Raw genomic sequence first — 21,359 nt, 5'->3', positions numbered from 1 at the left:
ATGAATAGAGAGGCACAGTTTGGCCACCCCTGCCCTAGGCAGTTTTCAAGGCAAGAGATGAGCAGAGACAGTTTGCCATCTGCCTGCCTCTGCATAGCAACTGTGGTCTTTCTTGGTAGTCTCCCATTCGAGTGGCCAACCCAGCTGAGCTTGCAAACTCTGACTAATGCAGGGCTGCTCCAGTCCCTTTGTCAGAGGACTAGTGGGAGGTTGTCAGTCAGGTGATGTTATTGACCACCCTGCCATGAAAAGCTTGAGCTGCCCATTTCCACACCCTACAAAGGTGCAAACTAGACAGAGTTTCCCCCAACCATAACCTACCTTGACAGATGAACCCTGCACAGAGACTACTGCACATGTGGCTAAGAACATGGCAGCATGCAGGTTGGCGCAGGGACAGGATCGGGATGGAAACGTTTCTTCTAAGGGCTGCCCCTCCTTCCCCCCCCCCCCCCCCGGAGCCCTGCCGACAGAGGTTCACACTGACACTTTCCCAGCATCTTCTTTGTTGCCCCCTGCCCTCCCTTACCTGCAGCACTGAACCCATCATGGACGAGATGTAAGCCATGCCCAGGCAGAGGAGTCCATAGCCCAGAGCTGGGGAGAAAAGCAGGGTGGGGATGGGGGTCAAGACAGCAGAGCCAGCCAGATGGTAAGAGGCAGGGAATGGGAGAGATTTCCCTGCCCTGTGATGGTTCTCCAGGCTTCGAGGAAGGAGCTCGGGGGGCACCTGGAGCAGCATCTGACCGAGGTTTCTCCCCCTGCCCCTCCAAGCCCCAGAAAGGTGCAACTTACCTAACAGCTTGGAGTAGAGGGTGGCCCGGCTCTCAGGGATGTTGGCCACGTAAGGGCGGATCAGGTCCTCCATTGTCACTGCGGCCAGGGAGCTGAAGGCCGAGGAGATGGTGCTGACAGCACAAGAGAGAACGAAGAAGACTGGTTAAATAAGCGGAGGGCATCTGGGACAATGGCAGAACTGACGTATCTGATGAACAATGAATCAGCCCCGGAAACCAGAAGAAAATGGGAGTCCAAGGTTAGATTATATTGACCCGTAAAAATCGAGGTGAAAAGAGAGAATCAGTTTGTAGATAGTATATGTTAGCTTTGGGGGAAATGTCACCTCTACATCAGGGGTAGTCAAACTGCGGCCCTCCAGATGTCCATGGACTACAATTCCCAGGAGCCCCCTGCCAGCGTTCACTGGCAGGGGGCTCCTGGGAATTGTAGTCCATGGACATCTGGAGGGCCGCAGTTTGACTACCCCTGCTCTACATCATGATATGATGCAAGAGAACAAGATCAACGCAAGGATTCCAAGAACAATGGCATCATTACCTGGAATTTCTCAGTAAATAGATTTAGGGTGAACACTGGTGAACCAAAACTCTCAAATTTCTGTTGGGGAGATTTCCTGTATTCCTGGTTTTTTTTCTATATGTAATGTATCATTTTTTTTACTGCTAATAAAAATTAAATTAAAAAAAAGATGCCTGCCTGATGCTTCTCTTTTCTTCAAACAGCAGTTCTGTAATCTGTAAATGTGCAGGGATTTTAAGGGCTCTGTGTTTTTACCATTTTATTGTAAACCGCCACGAGTGTTTGAGAGCGGCAGTATATAAATCAAAGAATAAATAAATAGAATTTCTCCCTTTCCTGAATAGAACAAATGTATTTAAAAAAGAAAGAGGTGAGTCCAGCAATCAATATTGGACTGTGCTTGGCCTGGGAGACCAGAAGGAGGTGGTCTGGCACTCACCTGAGAGAGCCGCTGAAGAGGCAAGCCACAAAGAGGCCAGGAAGGCCGGGCATCTCGTGCAGCACGTCCATGACGAAGTAGAGGACCATCTGCACAGTGGGGGCAGCAGGGGGAGAGAGAAGAGAGAGGCAGTCAAGCGCTGCTGGCTCAGGAGATTCCAACAACACCAGGGTTGGACCTGGAGCTCACCCCTGGATAGTAATCCTGCACAGAGTGCCTTCAGGACACAGAACCGTAACAAAGAAAAAGCAAGGGTCAGGGGGTGGTCTGAAGCGACAGAACAAAGTTTTGAGTCCAGCGGTACCTTTAAGAGCAACCAAGCTTTACTCTAAGCTTCTGTGTGCAAGCACACTTCCCCAGAAACAGCGGGACAAAATTTCCTCAACCATTACAAGAAAGTTGGTCTGGAACAGCAAAACAAACACAGAGTAGTCTACTGGCACCTTAGGGACGAACAATATTTATTCCTGCAGAAGCTTCTCAGGGTCAGAACTCATTTCATCAGGTGCAGGGAGCATACATCCTTTTTTTACTGCTAAGTCACAGCTGATTTACGGCAACCCCATCGGGCTTTCAAGGCAAGAGACGCTCAGAGGTGGATTGCTGTTGTCTGCCTTTGCGTAGCAGCTCTGTCGTTCCGTGGTGGTCTCCCAACCAAGCACCAACCAGGGCCAACCCTGCCTATCCTCTTACACGTGACAAGACCGGCCTAGCCTAGTCTAGCCGTGCTATTGAGGTCAGAGCATACCACTATCAGGCCGATGACTTTGTACTAAAGGCTGCAAGTACAAAGGCGGGGAGGGGGAAATGAGGAAATGAGCAGTTTGGTGTAGTGGTTAGGAGTGCGGACTTCTAATCTGGCATGCCGGGTTCGATTCTGCGTTCCCCCACATGCAGCCAGCTGGGTGACCTTGGGCTCCCCACAGCTCTGAGAAAGCTGCTCTGACCAAGCAGTGATATCAGGGCTCTCTCAGCCTCACCCACCTCACAGGGTGTCTGTTGTGGGGAGAGGAATGGGAAGGCGACTGTAAGCCGCTCTGAGCCTCCTTCAGGTAGGGAAAAGTGACATATAAGAACCAACTCTTCTTCTTTTTTAAAACAAGATCCAGCCAAAAAAGTAAATCCATTTGCTCAGAGTGGGAGAGGATCCGTCCCAGACCCCGAATACAGGCAACAGCCTTGTGCAGAGTCAGACCTCTGGCCTAGCAAGATCGGTGAGGTCTTCTCTGACTGGCAGGGTTGTTCCAGGGTCTTTCCAGAGTCTTTCGCATTGCCTGCTGCCTGATGTGGGGACTCAACCTGGGACCTTCAGCACTCAGAGCACAAGCTCTGCCATTGGGCCACGGCCCCACTTCATTAATATACTGACAAAGTAGGACTTTGTATTTTTTATGTCACCTCTCCAGAAACCTGTTCAAGGCAGCTTACAAAATGAAAGCAAAGCACTCAGAGGTATTAATTAAAATCCAGCATTAAAAAAACCCAAACAGACCCTTAATTAAAAGCCTGGTTGGACAGAAACCTATTGGACTGTCATTTGAAAGAAAGCAACACAAGGGCCAGGGGAGCCTCAGAGGGCAGGGCATTCATTCTACAAGTGAGGTGCTGCTACTGAAAACAGCCTCTCTTGGGTGGCCACCTGCAGCACCTCTGAAGGCAGGGACCGCAGCAGACAGAGCTTGTGAAGCAGATCTTAACTGGCAGGCTGGACAACATGGGAGGCGGTAATCCTCCAAGTTCCCTGGCCCCAAGCCACCGAGGGCTTTAAAGATTAGGAACAGCACTTTGACTTGTGCTCAGAATCAAATGGGCGGCCAGCTACAAACTCCATGAACTCCTCTTGAAATTATTTTGCAGGGAAAGAGTGATTTTTCCAATGAGCAACACTTTGACCAGGAATGGACAAGAATTTTGTAAGAGACTCCCAAATGGAATAAACGTTTAGTCATCAAAGCACCACTGGACTACTGTTTAAAAGAGGAAAAGATTGACCGGCATCTTGGGGTGAGGGAATCATTGTCTGACTTTCTGCATTGATGCTAATAATTGTAATTCCACTGAGCCCATTTTTGAGGAAAGGGAGGATCTAAATATTTTTTAAAAGAACAATCCTTGTCCTCAACTATTCTGCCTGGGCGCCTGCCAGACCTAGGCTATTATCATACAGGACTCACTTGTCTGACCTTCAGTGTGAGAGTCTGTGTGTGTCTGTGTTCATACAAGGAGAATAAAGAGAGTGTGTGTGTGTGTGTGGGAGAATAAATAGAGTGTATGGCTGTGAAAGATGGACCATAAGGAAGACCGAGCGTCAAAGAATTGAGGCTTTTGAACTCTGGTGCTGGAGAAGACTCTTGCGAGTCCCTTGGACTGCAAGGTGAACTAACCATTCAGTCCTAGAGGAGATCAGCCCTGCCTGCTCCTTAGAAGGCCAGATCCTGAAGATGAATCTCAAATACTAGAGGACAGGAAGGCCTGGAGGATCATTGTCCATGGGGTCACGATGGGTCGGACACGGCTTCGCACCTAACAACAAGTGTGTGTGTGGGGGTACACATGTGTGCAAGTGTGTATGTATGTGTGCAGAAGGGGCATAAATATTAAATGAACCGAAGAGATGTCCATACAGCTCTCAGTGCATTCCTGTTCCTATATGGCAGCTGCAAGAAGTGGTGGGGGGGGAGCTCTTGCTGTGTGCAGATATGCAAAGCTGGCAAACCTGATCAGGCGAGGCCTTCTTCTGCTCCTCAGTCAAGGGGTGCTCTTGGTAGTAAGCGAACATGACCAAGCCGGTGAGGCAGCCAAGACCCAGCACGATTTGCTGGCAGGGAAATACGGCATAGCAGGAGCTGGAAGGGGAAAACAGGAGACCTTACCCCAAGGCATGAGCCACACACATGCCTCCCCCTTCCCTCCCTGCCTCAGGGTGGCTGGGTGGGGCATGTGCCGGGGAAGCCTCCAGCGCTGTGTTTGATGACATCTGCCAGTCATACTCACAGCACAGCCTGCCGCTCCGTGCGGGAACTCAGGTACCGTTGCACTTGGGCCTGGTTCACCCCAAAGAGAGAAAGCATCATGAAGACTCCTCCAAAGGCCAGGCTCCAGAAGGTGTGACGTTCGTAAGGATCGGGATTTAGGCTGGGGAGGAGGAAGAAAGGAGTGACGTGACCCAGGAGCAAAGTATGCGCGCGCACACATGTCCCTCTTCCAACATCTCTGTTCCTGAGTCCGGGCACCTCACAGTGAGGGATCTCAGCAAGCATCGACCCAGGGGCTCCACCACGCCCGGCACAGGCAGAAGACAGAGGAGTTAGTAAGTTCAAGCCTGCACTTACTCAATGCCCGACACTCTGCCGTGCTTAGTTGCCACCTTCCAGACATGCCCCATGCCGCCCACCTTGATGGTGCCAACCACGATCACGGCCACTTGTCCTGCGAACATGACAAACGTCTGGAACACATCTGTCCAGATCACGGCTTTGAGGCCACCCTACAAAGGGAAGGAAGGTGTCATTTACTGGAGGGGGGGTGGAGGTCCTGGAGCAACTAGTGGAGGGGCCAACACAAAATCTATGCAGTGGACCCATTAGTGCAAGACGGACCCACACTTACCAGGGTGGTGTAGAGGATGCAGACCAAGCCAACAGCGAGTACTCCAACCCAGAGATCAAAATGGGTCACTGCAACACAAAAAAAGACAAGAGTCCTCAGGGATGGGCCTGGCTGCTCATCCGTTGTCTGGACTGCAGCCAGGACTGCCTTCAGGTAGAAGACATCTCCCATCCTTGTTGAACCAGTACTGAGCCTCCAAGCAGAACCCCCATACTCCCCCCTGGCAAATCCCTTTCAGATTTCCACATTCCCTACTTGCTCCCTCTACGTACCTTGTTCAGCTGATGCCTTCAGTAGGCCCAACCCTAATAGCTGACCTTTCCATGTTGATCCAATGTCCTAGAAGGCCCACTAAGCCTCACATGAACACACATGAAGCTGCCTTATACCTAATCAGACCCTTGGTCCATCATGGTCAGTACTGTCTCTACTTGGACTGGCATAAGCAGCTCTCAAGTGTCTCAGACAGAGATCTTGCACATCACCTAGCACTTTTAACTGGAGGTGCTAGGGAATGAACCTGGGACTCTTGCATTCAAAGCCAAGGCTCTTGCATAGAGCTGTACCCCCCTCCCGGTGGAAAAGGTGTGTTTGCGCTTCCTTGGGCCCCTTGACTTGGGCCTTCTTTCTTACCTGCATTGAGTGCCAGTGCTGGGGCATAGAGCACAACCCCCATGTAGATCACCTGTGGGGAGAAAGACAGCCTCACTGTTCCTGCAGTCTGCTTGGCCTAGCTCTGCTCAGGTCAGAGGACAGTTAGTACATATGGTACGATTTTAAAACAACCCAATAACAGCACCATCTACAGAACGAAATTCTAAATAGGTACATTTCACAATCGACTCCATGATGTTATCATCTGACATGCAGAGGAGTGCCTTGGCTTAAAGGACGGGCCCAAGACAACACTTGTGTCCACACCCTAACCTCAACCAAATGCCTGGCAAAAGAGCTCCATCTTGCAGGCCCTGAGGAAGTGGGCCAGTGCCATCAGGGCCCTGAGATCTCCCAGGAGTTCATTCCAACAGAGGGGGGCCAGGACCGAAAAGGCCCTGGCCCTGGTTGAGGCCAGGAGGACTTCCCTTGGGCCAGGGATAACCAACCAGGTATTTGAAGAGCAGAGTGCTCTCCAGGGGCACAGGCCTACAGGTGGTCCCTCAGATATGCCAGACCCAGACTACGGATGGCCTTAAGGGCCAAAACCAGATCCGGAATTCAACTGGGAGCCAATGCAGCTGCCTCAGCACTGGCTGGATGTGGGCTCTCCAAGGTGTTCCAGCAGCTTTTTGCACCAGTTGCAATTTCCATGTCAGAGACAAGGGTAGTCCAGCCTAGAGTGAGCTACGGAAGTCTAATCTGGAGGTGACCGTCACATGGATCACTGTGGCCACGTGTTCCAACATCAGATAGGGTGCTAGTAGCCTAACTTGGTGAGAGGGGAAAAACTCTGATGACCTGTGCTTCCATGGAAAGGGAAGTGTCTAGGACAGGGGTAGTCAAACTGCGGCCCTCCAGATGTCCATGGACTACAATTCCCAAGAGCCCCCTGCCAGCATTCGCTGGCAGGGGGTCCTGGGAATTGTAGTCCATGGACATCTGGAGGGCCACAGTTTGACTACCCCTGGTCTAGGATCACACCCAAATTCTTGGAAGATTGTGCAACCTGAAGTTGCCACCTCATTCAGGCAGGACAAGCATGCTCTACCTGTGCATTTGCACTGCACCATGGCTCTCTCCACAGTCCTCCCAGCTTTGGTATATACTGGTGGTTTCAACAGCGAAACTGCTGGGCGATCCCAAATGCCTTACACTGAGCGGTGGCTGACTCCTGCCTGAGCACAATGGGAGCGGCGCCCAGGTCTCTGCGCTCGTGACGCTCCCCGTTTTCATCTAGCCTGAGATTTATGGACTTGTACATGATGAATTGTGAACTTTTAGCCACATGCAGTGCTCTTGGTTTCTTGGAGGGGGACGTATACCGCAGTTCAAGAAGGATACTGACAAGCTGGAGCATGTTCACAGAAGGTCGACTAGGATGGCTGAGGGGTTGAGTCCATGCCTTACGAGGAAAGGGTGACCAAGTTGGGTATGTGTAGCTTGGAGAAGGAGAGGGCAAAATGAGAGCTGTGCTTAACTATGTATAAAAGGGGTCCAACTTGCTTACTGCAGCTTTAGAGGCAAGGACTAGGAGCAGTGGGTTCCAATTATGGGAAAGGAAGTTCCACTGAAATATTAGAGAACATTTTCTGACACTGTGAGCTGTCCATAAATGGAATATGCTACCACGGAGGATGGTGGAGTCTCCTTCGTTGGAAGTTTGGATGAGCACCTGTCAGACGTGTGTGATTTTTAAGTCCCAGAGAAGGTGGGGAGCTGGACTGGATGGCCCTTTGTGGTCTCTTCCAATGCTATGGGATTCTGATTCAGTGGTGTGCATGGATTCAGTTGAGCATGGAACAGATCCAGAGCAAGAAATGGAAGATCTAGTTTTGCGCCGTCTGTTTTGTTGCATGGGGAGTTGTTGGTGGCCAAAAGGTCAGCTTTGCCTTTTGCCAGCAACACCCCCCCACACACACCTTTGGGCTCAAGCCACAGTCTTTGTTAGCCACATGCCCAGGGAGCGATTGGGGAGCTGGCAGAACTGCATTCTGTGAATGTGCCACCGGGTGTCCCTTCACTTGGCAAGAAGATGGTACTCTACAACCCCACATCCAAAGACCAGAACCCTTCTGCAGGAGAGGTAGCAGGTGTCCAGTGAGGGTTACCTCTACCAGGGAGGAATAGGGTTGGAGGGCCACAGCCTACTTGCCATGTGCCTGGCCAAAGGGACCATTGTGACAGAAAAGGCTGAAACCTACATCTGCAGAGCTCCCTGAAACAGAGTTCATTCCAAGGTTCTTTCTGACCACAGTCCTGGTTTCTCTCTGTTCCTTCCCTTCTTGGGTTCTGTGTGTGGTCGCACTTCCCCCTAAGCCAGGCTTTCTCAACCAGGGTTCTGTGAAACCCTGGGGTTTCTTGACAGCCCTGAAGGGTTGGTTGGGAATTAACTGATTAAACATTGTCCATGTGATATGACCTTATGGTCATGTCAACCCAGCCACCCCTCCCCAAATTGGATAATTTTTCTGCTGTTCTCCCAACCCATACACCCTCTAGGACTTTCCCTGCTGGTTGGGTCTCTGATTGTGTCCACACCTGACTCAGTTTTCTCTGCCTTTTTCTCATGAAGCTTGATAGTCCGTATAGCCTGCCTTCCCAGTTTGCCCCAGTCTGCATTCTACAAACTGGCCAGGAGGCACAAAGAAGGGAATAAACGAAGAAGACAAGGGGGATGTGGGACAGAGAGTGGGAGAAAATGAGAAGGGAAAGCCTGCCAAAGCTGGAAATGGGGAAATCCCTTAAAAATGGGGATTAGGAGCTTGATGTTCTGGAGGACACCATGAAAAGCTTTGTTGTTTTTTTAAAGAGGCATACCACTCTCATGAGCGGCAGACGTAGTTTGTGTACTCACCATCTGGAAGATGAAGGTGACTGTTCCACATATCCTCACGACTTTGTTGAAACGCAGCTCCAGATACTGGGAACGACAACAGAGAGATAAAGAAGGGGAGGTCACTGGGGCAGAAAGGGGTGGGATGCACCCCTGCCAAGGACTAGCCGGGAAAACATGGAATCTTTCGGTGAATGGGAAGAAGGGGGAGACTGAGGCACAGGAGATGTACTTGCAGGGATGCTACAGAGTTTGCATACAGATACAAGAGACTCCCCCCCCCCGGCACTTGTCCCCCAAAGACCCGATCCAGATAGCCCAGGTAAACACAATCCCATCAGATCTCAGCAACTAAGACCAGTCAGCCCTGGTTAGCGCTTGGAAAGGTAACCTCCAAGGCAGCCTTCTAAACATTTTTACCATTGAGAAACCCCTGAAACATTCTTCAGGCTTCACGAAACCCCAGAAGTGGCACAATCATGCAGAATATAGTTGGGAAGTACACACCTGCTCAGGACCCCTTCCCCTTCTCACCCCCTCCAGGCCCGTCATTGGCCATTTTGGGAGGTGAGGTATGGACCGACATGACCATATATGATCGTATCGCCTGAGAAGTGTTTAATAAATGTAAAAATATATTTAAAAATTATCTCCCACCCATTTGGGAAACCCCTCCAGGATCATCAAGAAACCCTGGAGTTTCATAAAACCCTGTTTGAGAAAGCCCACTCCAGGGGTTATGACTTGGGATCAGGCAATGGAAAACCACCACCAAAGGTCTCTTGCCTGGCAGCCTATTTCCTGGCTATATTATACTCCTGCCGTATTACAAATAAATACATAATAATCTTCCCCCCTAGAATCAGCACCCACCCACCTTCCTCTTACTCAGCTATCATAGATTTAGGCATCTCCACTCCAAAAAATTCTACACATTTACATGGAAGATCTGCATTTGGATTTTGCATGCAAATCTTTACAAATGAGACACAGCTGCAGGGGGCTGCCAGCTGTTCTGGTTAAAGGAGGGGGAGGTGCACCTCTTCCCTCCTGTGACACTTTCCCAATCCAAATTGCTCCCCTAGGCAGCATTTTCCTGCATGGAAGGGGAAAAATACACATCTCTCTATTTAGTTGGTAAGCACAACGCAGAGGACATGGATCAATGGACAACTCTAATTCATTTTATTCATAAGCGATTTAGCGTTGGGGTAAAGAAATTCTTTTTGGTTTGCTAAGAATTCATCTCAGTGGCAAGGAAAAAGGACTCAAGATCTAATTTTCTGGAGGCTGACAGGCAGAAAAAAAGGGGATGGATTAGACTGCCAATGTTCACCCCAGCAACAATGGCTCAGGTTTATGACTCTGCTATCATGCACTTCCCAACAAATTGGCAGGCTTCCCTCTTGTAACCGCTCAAGAGCAGATAGCAGGAGTCAATCATGATGGGGCATCGTCTTCTGCCCAACTGTGGCAGAAGACAGAAAGTGAAATTGAACGGTCCTGTGCTTAAGATGCTAATCTCCTCTTCTACCAGCAACCTCTTCTGCCTTGTGCTTAGTCCCACTTCCAAAGCAGTCACTTATTTCAGTGGTCCCCAACCCCTGGTCCGGGGACTGGGACCGGTCCGTGGATCAGTCAGTACCAGGCTGCGGCTCCTCCTCGTCCTCCTCCCCAGCTGCTGCCTCCTCCCCGGCTTATCTTTGGTGCTCTCCGGCGGCCACCATGGCTGGGGCTCCCCCTTGGTGTGGCATTGCGCGGCTGCTGCTGGCAGCACCCCCCAAAAGGGGTGCCAGCAGGAAAGCAAGTGGAGCAGGGGGGACGTCCCTCGGCAAAAGACTACCCCCCCCCCGGGCCTCAGTAAAATTGTCAAGCGTTGACTAGCCCCCGGTGATAAAAAGGTTGGGGATCACTGACTTACCTCATATGCGCTGGTCAGGCGCAGGCGGTAAAAGACAGGGATGAAGATATGAGCTGGGATAAGGAGCCCCAGAAGGTAGGAGCATCCGAGGAACCAGTACTCTGTGCCAAAGCGATAGATCTCCGCGGGGACCCCTAGGATGGCCACAGCAGACTGGAACGTGGCGAGTAAAGAGAGGGCCACCGGCAAGAAGGTCATGCTGCGATTGGCCAGCAGAAACTCCTGGACCGTGCGCTGCTTCCCGCCACTCAGAGCATAGAAGAGCCCGATGCCCGCGGAGAGTACCAGCAGCAGCACAAAAATGGTATAGTCCGTCACGCCAAACTTCATCTCTGCCACGACGCTGCGGTTGCCACCGTCTGAGAAAGCGTCACCCATAGCAGAAACAGATTGCACCGGTCACTGGATCTTATCCATCACTGGATCACCGGGGGAGCACCCACGACTGCAGGATGGCTAAACATTAGATTTCACTCGCTTCAGCCATTCAGTCCGCTCCTGCCGATGCTGACTCCGACCCATCATGAGAGCCCCAGTTACAGGAATCTCTCTCCTGTGCCATCATCAAGAGGAGCTAGTCTGGAAGAGAGAAAGAAAGGGGAGATATGAGAGGCGGCTTCTTAAGAGGAAACTCCTTTTATTATCCTATAACAGCCTGAACACAGGAGACGACCGACCTTCGCTCGACTGCCACCAATCTCCAAGTCTCAAGGACTGCAAGAGCCGGCTGAAGGAAGGTCTTTTTGACCCAGCAAGCGCTGGCAGAGTCCCAAGTAGGGCTGGTGCTGTCAACCAAGTGTAACCTCTTTGGGCCCAGAGGCTTCCTTGCCCTTTGCTGGCTCCAGCCCTGAACGGAGAAGTCTACAGAGCAGGAGAGGGTGAACTTCGAAAGGAGTCGGCCCTGGGTGCCGGGCTTCCTGGCTGAAGAAGCAGGGCCCAGGCCAAACAACACAGCTGGTACCGCCCAAGAGAAGCAGTGCTCAACGGGGATCAGCATGCGGTGCTGCCAGATTAAACTCTCTAGCCACGGCAACGCCCTGTCCCTGGCTAAGCCATGCCAAGGCACGCAACGGAATGGGTGGCCAGCAGCACAGACGCCACGCTTGCAGTGCGGACAACTCTGAAAATATGGCAAATCTGAGATGACTGAAAGCGGATGGAGCCCATGACAGAGTGCTTATCAACAGCCCAAAACAAGCCCTGCATGTGGAAAACTAGCATATTAAGCTAAGAGGCTTTATACTTACTTATTTAGAAACTACCTCTTGGTTTTTAAAAGCCCATCCTTCAAGGAGCTCAAGTGAGCAAATTAGTTCACTCCAAGATAAGTTAGGTCAAGAGGGAATTCTGGGTCCAAGGTCCAGTGAGCTTCACAGTGGGATGGGGATTTGAACCCGGGCCTCTCCAGATTTAGCCTCTCTGATCATTGTACTATGCCGGCTCTCCCTGACATCAGAACATGAGTCTCCCTAGGATGTGATAAACTGGTTTATTATCTCCTGTATGACACTGAAGAACCAGGAGAGGCCTTGGCCTAGCGCCTTCTTCCAGCTCTATTAAATACCACACACCCCTCCATTCAGGAACACAAATTGCTGCTTCTCTAAACAACAAGCCTTTGCCCCAGATTACCAACCCCCAGTCCCCCTTCTCAGGCATGCTTTAAGAGGCCAGTTCTCTATGTGTCTGGGTTGCTGGGGTAACCAAAACATTGCCTTCCAAGGGGGAAGAAATGGTACCTGGATTTCAAGCAGTTAATGATCATTGTGGTGGAGGAACTTTGACATAAAGGGGGAAGGCCTAGAGGAGGCCAAGCATTTGAGCAAACCAGAAGAGCCGTGGGTGTCTATAGGGGAGACTGGGAAGCGGCCTGCCCCCAGCCCAGGAGACAGGAGAAGCAGGCCAAGACATTCCCACAAGCCTGCCCCTGGCTCAGCCCAAACTTCTACTTCTGCTTGCACCATCTGTGGTGGGTTTTTTAAAAATATATTTATTTCACTTTTGACTTCCCTATTTTAAAATCCTGTTTTATTTCCTGTTTCCTTCTCTCTAGGGACGCTGGCCTCCAGGTGGGACCTAGCAACCCGACCTCTCTCCCACCCCCATCTCTTCTCATAGGTCCATTTATTCGATAACTTTTGTTGAAAAGTGCTCATCCAATCCCACCCTGAAGCTGGATATGCTTGTAGTCAACATTTCCTGCAGCCGTGAGTTCCACAGTGTTTGTTACTCATTGGATGAACAAAGACTTGGAAAGTCTCAGGTCTGCACAGCTCCTCAAAGCACTTGTTAAGACAGCCATGCATAGGGAAGGGGCAAGGAGCAGTGGCAAGGAAAGCTGGTCATTTTAGATACTTGGAAATTGTGGGTTCAGCACTGTGGGCAGGATGTGCTTGCTTTGACACCACTGTTGCACACTGTGTGGGTGTGCATGCAGACACACACACACACACTTCAGCCATCCCACACAAAGCCCACATGCAAAGTGCTTCCTCCTCTCCCCAAAGCATAATGCAGGGTGGCCCATGTGGCTCTTCAGATATCCATGTCCTACACTTACCATGAGTCCCTGCTGGCATGAGCTCATGGCAATTGTAGTCCATGGACATCTGGAGCATCACAGTTTGGCCACCCCTGGCATAGTGTAAGCCTTCCAAGGGGGGGGGGAATGGTGCCCTTGGGTGGAAAATTTGAGTGTGTCTAAGTGAACCTACAGTTATGTCCAACTGAGTATGCCAGATCTGTTCTTCTGTTGCATTGACTATTCCTACCTTTACTATCCCATTTTATCACTTGGTTGGAGGAGGAGGCACTCAGGGGCGGGACAGCCACCCTGAGTGGGTGTTAAGTGCTGAGTGGCACTTAAGCCATGAGACACGCTCCTCCTCCAAGGCCTTTCCAGAAATATTAAATGGAAAAGATATTCTTGTATTTTATTCATGATACCTTATTAACTTTTGCTATTAATTATTCTGGCTTTTAGAGGATGTGTCATTTATATGGGTCAAATGACTGAATAAACTAACCCTACTTACTTGCATCAACTAGTCCCGTCTAGCCTGTTTGTTGCTCAATAAATTCTGCTTTGTTCTGAACCCATCTGTGAATCTTATCAGATTTGTTATATGGACCCATGCCTCTCATACCACAGCGGTTGGTTAATTTGAGGACTCCGTGTACACTGGAAATGAACGCAACCATGATACCCTGGACTCTTTTTTGCATGACCTTGAAATGTCCCTGGTTTCCACTGCTGGACCCAGAAAGAAACCCAAGGTAAGAAGGGCAAGGAAAGCCCTTTAGAACAACTTACAGTATAGCAAATCATTCACATTCCAAACCCCGAGCCAGGAGCACAACTAAACCATCAGGTTTACAGCTGTCTCTTTATATGTTCCCGTTGCTGCACTGGCTAGCACTGGCTAGCACTGGTTAAGCGCTCAGGAGTCCACAAGCTCCACATTCTTGCAGCCTACAATGACACAAAGGTAGGGATGAAGAGTTCTGGCTCAGCTTGCCAGCAAAAGACGGAGCTGATCTCAACAGCAACATACTGTGCAATTGTAATATCCCCACGATCTGAGCAATCTAGCACTTCAGGTTTATCAAGGACACCCTCATCTGGCAAAACGCAATAAATTAGGTTATCGGAAACGACGGCTCTTGTGAATGGTCTCTGTACTTGCCTGCCTGCCATTAGAATTGTGCATCGCTGCATCTCATTCGGTACCTCCTGCATTCCACAGCCCTTTGACCCTGCTGTTTACAACTTTTTTTTCTTCCTGGATCTCATAGATTGATACGTCTTCCTAGTGAGGATCCACTATACTGACCTGACCAGACTGGCTCCAGTCCAAGAACGCTTATGTTAGAATTCAGCACTTGTTAATCTTTAAGGCACCACAAGTGTATCTGTTTATTCTTTCCTGCAAAGGCTCCCCCCATCCACCCCTGCCCTGGATTTCATGCTTGGAAACTGAGGCATTCATTCACCTGGTGTGCAAACCCAGCTGTCGGAACCCTTCCCTTAAAGACCAATCATAGTGCTCCGGAAAACCTAATGGATAAAAGCAAACCAGAACAAAACTGAGAGATTAAACATCCAAACAGAAGAGTGGGAGGGAGAGCAGCCTTTTCGGCACTTATCTTCGGCTGCTGTGAGTCATCAGACCCTTGGCTATGCAGATGGGGGCTGGGCAAGGGAGGAGAAGACGGGCAGATTCTGGGGCAGAGTGAGGGATACCTGGGAAGAACAGCTGGCAGGAAAGTTGCCCTTGACTCTAGGAATATGGAGCACATAGTTTTTGGGATTAAGGCATTCATTTGGCACAGCAAAGCGAGAAAGGGCTTGCTAGGACTTGTCTGGATCCAGGCAAAGGGAGGGCAGGATTGTAGTTCAAAGAGAGGCTTTGGGAAGGGACCTCAAACCCACCTTCATTTTTGTAGGAAGGCAGATAATGGTCCAGGCAGAAGCTGAGAATTCTGCTTTACCTAAAGGTCCTTTTTCTGTGGGAGTCACTAGGGAGATGGGGGGGGGGCTAGGACTGCTTTTGTATCTGCTGCACTTTTCTAGAATGATAGTCTGATGAATCTCCTTCCAGTCTTCCTTCCCCATCCAGGGTCCTATGCCCAGGGGGAGGATGCGCGGCTTTCAGGGAGATATTGGGAAGGCGAGTATGTATGGCCAATCACCAAGATGCCTGCTTCTTCCAGATTTAAATAATGTGCTTCCAGAAACCTCCCTGAATTGTTTTGCCTGCAACTGGACTGAGTTTTCCAGCTGCAATTCTCCTTTTGTTCCATGGCCATTCCGCTAGGTTCAGCTCATCTCCATCCAAGAAAGGACCCTTGCATGTGATGGGGGAGAACATTCTATAAATACGTGAGATGGATTCCAGACATTGCACAGCACCCTCAGCCTCCTCTTCTTTTCCACTGATAATTTCTGTAGATTCTTGCCCTTCACCCAAGGACATCAATGTCGTATTCTAACCTCATAGCTACCATCTCCTGTGAGGAAGGCCAAACTGAGAGATTAAGATTGTGAACTCACCAAGGGACACACAGGCGATGGAAATTACCCATACCCAATCCCACCTCCATGAGTGGTCACAATCTCCTTTTCATCCCTGTGAAGGCACAAATGTTACAACATTCTCTGTACTGCACAAGTCTAGACATGAGAGGGGATGGGGCTGCTGTTACCACCAGTGCTACACCAGGCCCAGGCTAAGAAACAGTTCCTTAAACTAAATTCACACATGTCACTAAAAATGCAGACACTTCTAAGCACACTTGCACTAGATTTCTGAATCAGTGCATGGCTTTACAAGTTGATGGACAGTCATATTTCATCTCCCCTGCTATTATATGATTGCAGCTTCCCCCTTGCCTGGATCGGTACCTCTAGCTAACAAAAACAACAATCTCAGCCAAACTAATCTTGCAATCCGATCACAAGAGCTGTTTTTTGGGGGCCCAACCCGTGTCTAGTCTGGAGCAGGGAGACTAGGGAAAGAAGACTGCCGCAGACGCCGCATGAGAAGAGAAAGGGTCTGTGCTGGGCAGATGGCCGGAACTCCATTATCCCGGCACGAGCTGCAGAAACTGAGGAACGAGAGTGCCTCTGAGCGCGTGCTGCCTCCCAGGCATTCGGGGCTAAGCAACAAAGATGCAGTGCGGCCTGAGCCCCAGTCTCGGACCACCTCTGCCGGCCGCCACTCACCAAACAGACCTAGGTCAGTTTATATGGCATCCTTTATCCAAAGAAACATACAGGCAACAATCCCAACAGCATTTTCCTGGGAGTAAGCTCATTTAATAATATGAAAGTTAGGTTCCGAGTAGGCCCATCTATTTATTTTATTTATTTATATTTAAATTTATTGACCGCCCCTCCCAGTCATGCCAGCTCGAGGTGCTTTACAGTAAAGCCCATAAAACAGAATAAAACTTACACTACTAGCAGCATAATCCTAGCTATTCCCTCCCAAACCGCTACTCCAGACCCAATTCCCCAGCCACATACCAGCCACGGGAGAGGCCATCTGCCTAGACAGACAGGCACCCTGGGGGCACTAGAGGGAGGGGACTTATTCCTATTAAATTTCTTCCAGAAATCTCTCTGCATTTGATTGAGAGCTAGTTAGAACATTCAGCTGTAAGAATGTGTCACTAATGACCAAGATAACTCATGCTAAAGTATTCTTCGTTATTACTGTGGGTGTGAAAGTTGAATAAAGAAGGCTGACAGGAAGAATGTTGATGAATTTGAGATGAGGTGTTGGAGTGGTTTTATAGACACCGTGGGCTATCAAAAAGTCGTATCAGTGGGTTCTAGATCAACTCAAACCCAAATTGTCCCTAGGAAGTGAAAATGACTAAACTGAGGCTATGGTACTTTAGACAGATGATGAGAAGACAAAAGTCACTGGAAAAAAGACAATAAGGCTAAGAAAAGTTAAAGGGGGCAGGAAAAGAGGAAGACCCAACGTGAGACGGTCAGACTCAATAAAGCCCCTGGCCTACAGTTTGTCCTGAGCAAGACTGTTAACGAGAGTAGCTGTCCCCAACCCCTGGTCCGGGGAGCGGTACCAGTCTATAGATCAGTCGGTACCGGGCCACGGCTCCTCCTCGTCCTCTTCCCCAGCTGCTATCTCGGGGGCTGCCCTGCCACTCTGCCACCGACTCACCTTTGGTGCTCTCCGGCGGCTGCCATGGCTGGGCTCCTCCTCGGCCTGGCACTGCGCAGCTGCTGCTGGCAGCACCCCCCAGTGGGCAGCAGGAAGTCAGGGGTGCCGGCAGGAAAGCAAGCGAAGCAGGGGCTCAGGTGGCGGCGGTGATGTCCCTTGGCAAAAGACTCCCCCCCCCCCCGGGCCTCAGTAAAATTGTCAAGCATTGACCAGTCCCCGGTGACAAAAAGGTTGGGGACCACTGAACAAGTGTATCTGTTAAGGTAAAGGTAAAGGTATCCCCTGTGCAAGCACCAAGTCATGTCTGACTCTTGGGGTGACGCCCTCCAGCGTTTTCATGGCAGACTCAGTATGGGGTGGTTTGCCAGTGCCTTCCCCAGTCATTACCGTTTACCCCCCAGCAAGCTGGGTACTCATTTTACCAACCTCGGAAGGATGGAAGGCTGAGTCAACCTTGAGCCGGCTGCTGGGATCGAACTCCCAGCCTCATGGGCAAAGCTTTCAGACGGCTGCCTTACCACTCTGCGCCACAAGAGGCTCATCAGTGTATCTGTTAGAGGTCATTAATTCATGGGGTCACCATAAATTGGAAGCAACTCGATGGCACTTAACACATGCATAAAAGAGTATTCTGCACTTTTAAAAAAGCATTGCCAAAGCTCCAAGCTGTCCTCCAACCCAGAATCAGAATTGTGTGCGAAGGCTCTGGCAACTTAGAGACACTCTGCATTCTCTCCCCCCCCCCTCTGTGTACACTCTTGTCAAGCTTGTCCCATGGGCAAAGTGATGCTTGGGATTAAAAAGAGGTTCCAGAGGTGAGCCACCAACTCAAAGCCCTGCCATTGGGCTCAAACCTCCCTTCTCAAGCAAGGCAGATTAGACGGGAATGTTCATGTTCAAAGTGCCCAGTAACCGTGCTGAGAAGACAGCAACTTTCCCATCAGCTCCACTTGCTGTGCTGGCAGAGCCAGTTGTTTTGGGAACAGAGCATACTGTGTAATTTGGCCACCGGCAGTCTGAGTGGGAAAGAGTTCTTCCAAAGGCAGCAGGAGGAGAGGAGAAGAGCCGGTCCTCCCCTCAGCTATGGGAGTGCTGCGGGATCAAATCAGATCTGTCTTTCTTGTCAGCTAGTCCGATTACATACCAAACTGGCGGCATCCTAGCAGATGCTGCGTGCCTTTCACAGCTGTGTTCGAGGGGCAGAAAGATGGACTGAACCCCTATTGAATTACTGACTGTCGAGCAGCTGCTAAAGCCACAGGATGCTGAAGTTACACAACACAAGGTAGACAATGGGCCAAAGTCACCAACTGCAAATGTTTCTGACAGCTGGAAAAGTCTCTGTCCCGCAACCCCCTCGGAATATCACAGGGATTTCAAGACAATTTCTTACAGAATCAAACACCAGTTACAGCCTAGCCGGATTCACATGCATGCACACTCCTCACACATGCCAAGATTGCAGCACCAATGGACAGGCTAGCAACAGCGTTGCTCCCCAAGCTGCGATATCACTTTTGACATGAATCACCACCCACCTTGTTCAAATATTTAGCCGCGTGCCTTCATGGAAGGAGGCATGGAGTGGAGATCACAGCTCTTGACTGCCAATTCCGAGTACTCGGGGAGGACGGGGGGAGAGGAACCAGGACGGCTTATTTGCCTTCTAAAAGTCTGCTTCTGGGAGTCCCGCTTCCCCCTTGCCTGGATCGGTACCTCTAGCTAACAAAACGACAATCTCGGCCAAACTAATCTTGCAATCCGATCACAAGAGCTGTTTTTTGGGGGCCCAACCCGTGTCTAGTCTGGGGCAGGGAGACTAAGGAAAGAAGACTGCCTCAAACGCTGCAAGGGAAGAGAAAGGGTCTGTGCTGGGCAGACGGCCGGAACTCCATTATCCCGGCACGAGCTGCAGAAACTGAGGAACGAGAGTGCCTCTGAGCGCGTGCTGCCTCCCAGGCATTCGGGGCTAGCAACAAAGATGCAGCGCGGCCTGAGCCCCAGTCTCGGACCACCTCTGCCGGCCGCCACTCACCGCCAGCCCGGTACCAGCCAACCCACGAGGCATCCACGTGCTGCTGCTGCTCTCGGCGTTGCACCGCCAGATATAGATCAAGCACTGACATTCCCAAGGGCAAGCACCGCCCCCTTCCTGGCGCGCCCCGATGGCGTCACGAGTCGGGCCTGACTCTCTCCGCCTCCTCTCTGCCAGACATCTTAACGCCTGGCAGCTGCTTCTTGTGGCCTTCCTGAATTGCTGGAAGCGATCGGGTTCAATTCCTGGGAGAGGCGCCGTGTTTGTTCGCCGCTGCAAAGTTATAAGAGCACTGAGTGGCTTTGTCCCGTCCCTTGCTCGGTTCATTGCCATAATAAATGGGAGAGGCTAAATAGAACAGTAGTACAACAAAATGTGCGTCCAATAGCACCTTTCAGACCCACAAAGATTTATTCAAGGTGTGAGCTTTTAAGTGCAGGCACCTTTCCTCAGACAATGGACAATTGAATCTACAACAGGAGTAGAGATTCAGATCATTTTCGTGTTTGAATCAGCACTCACCTCTGCCCTGCAATGTAGGAGACCAGATGAGACAAAAGGAAGTATTTATCAATCTTCTTAGGATATAATTAACTTGTGGAACTGGCTGCCACTAGATGTTGCAATGGCCAATATCCAGATTGTTCAACCTGACGTGTTTCATGGACATGGTCGCTCTCTCGTTCTGTCTGTTGTGTAGCAACTTGGACACCATACATGCTAAACCAGTGTTAGGTTAGAGCAGGCACAAGGAAGTGGCTTGGGTGATGGGCAGGAAGGAAAGCAATTTTGGATGGACAGATTGGAAGATGGCAGGCATAAGGAACTGGCTAAGGTGGGGGCAGGAAAGCTCAAGGCGAGACTAGATCAGTATTTACCACAACTACAAATTGAACAAAGTTAATTGCACCTTGGTGTGTCAGAAAGAGTGTATTATGTAAGTGTAGAGTTGTCAATAGCAGTTTGGGAAATTCAATTTGAAGACAACGCCTGGGAAAGGCAGAGTTCAGGGAGGTGACAGGAGGGAGCTCAGCAGGGTAGTCTGGAGGTTGATTTAAATTCCAGGAAAATTCCAGGGCCACCTCTTGGCTGGCAACAATATGGACAACCTAATCTCATATGCTGGAGAAGGAAATGGCAAACCACTCCAGTATCTTTGCCATGAAAACTCTATGGACAGTTCCAATAGGCATAACGAAAAGTTGGCTTGAAACTCAACATCAAGAAAACAAAGATCATGGCATCCGGCCCTCTCAATTCCTGGCAAATAGAAGGGGAAGAAATGGAGATAGTGACAGATTTTATTTTCCTGGGCTCCAAGATCACTGCAGATGGGGACTGCAGCAAAGAAATTAAAAGACGCTTGCTCCTGGGGAGGAAAGCTATGGCAAATCTAGAGAGCATCCTAAAAAGCAGAGACATCACCCTGCCAACAAAAGTGCGTTTAGTCAAGGCTATGGTCTTCCCAGTTGCAATGTATGGCTGTGAAAGTTGGACCATAAGGAAGGCCGAGCGTCAAAGAATTGAGGCTTTTGAACTCTGGTGCTGGAGAAGACTCTTGCGAGTCCCTTGGACTGCAAGGCGAACAAACCGGTCAGTCCTAGAGGAGATCAGCCCTGACTGCTCTTTAGAAGGCCAGATCCTGAAGATGAAACTCAAATATTTTGGCCACCTCATGAGAAGGAAGGACTCCCTGGAGAAGAGCCTAATGCTGGGAGCGATCGAGGGCAAAAGAAGAAGGGGACGACAGAGAATGAGGTGGCTGGATGGAGTCACTGAAGCAGTAGGTGCAAACTTAAATGGACTCTGGGGAATGGTAGAGGACAGGAAGGCCTGGAGGATCATTGTCCATG

The 21,359-nt window shown here is 50.2% G+C and overlaps 1 protein-coding gene across 3 annotated transcripts in view; it reads right to left on the bottom strand.

The window, feature by feature from the left end:
- The window catches only part of SLC5A6 (solute carrier family 5 member 6), a 28,871-nt gene extending 9,223 nt beyond the window's left edge, over positions 1–19,648 (bottom strand). The window contains exons 1-11 of one of the 3 annotated variants that reach the window (XM_077330216.1): positions 19,507–19,648; positions 10,780–11,358; positions 8,880–8,945; positions 6,002–6,053; positions 5,369–5,436; positions 5,092–5,246; positions 4,754–4,894; positions 4,476–4,605; positions 1,760–1,848; positions 796–908; positions 530–597 (exon numbers count right to left, since the gene is read on the bottom strand). In XM_077330216.1, the coding sequence (XP_077186331.1) occupies positions 530–597; positions 796–908; positions 1,760–1,848; positions 4,476–4,605; positions 4,754–4,894; positions 5,092–5,246; positions 5,369–5,436; positions 6,002–6,053; positions 8,880–8,945; positions 10,780–11,157 (1,260 nt within the window). In that variant the 5' untranslated portion in view covers positions 11,158–11,358; positions 19,507–19,648. Of the gene's footprint in view, positions 1–529; positions 598–795; positions 909–1,759; positions 1,849–4,475; positions 4,606–4,753; positions 4,895–5,091; positions 5,247–5,368; positions 5,437–6,001; positions 6,054–8,879; positions 8,946–10,779; positions 11,359–11,456; positions 11,481–19,009; positions 19,033–19,506 lie in introns of those variants that run through there. The other 2 variants (XM_077330233.1, XM_077330224.1) reach the window with 2 other exon arrangements.
- Between the last annotated feature and the right edge of the window lie 1,711 nt (positions 19,649–21,359).

Source organism: Paroedura picta, chromosome 1 (genome assembly GCF_049243985.1).
Source record: "Paroedura picta isolate Pp20150507F chromosome 1, Ppicta_v3.0, whole genome shotgun sequence".
Classification (NCBI taxonomy): domain Eukaryota; kingdom Metazoa; phylum Chordata; class Lepidosauria; order Squamata; family Gekkonidae; genus Paroedura; species Paroedura picta.
Note: the sequence above shows the minus strand (reverse complement) of the source record. Positions and strands in the feature narration are given on the sequence as shown.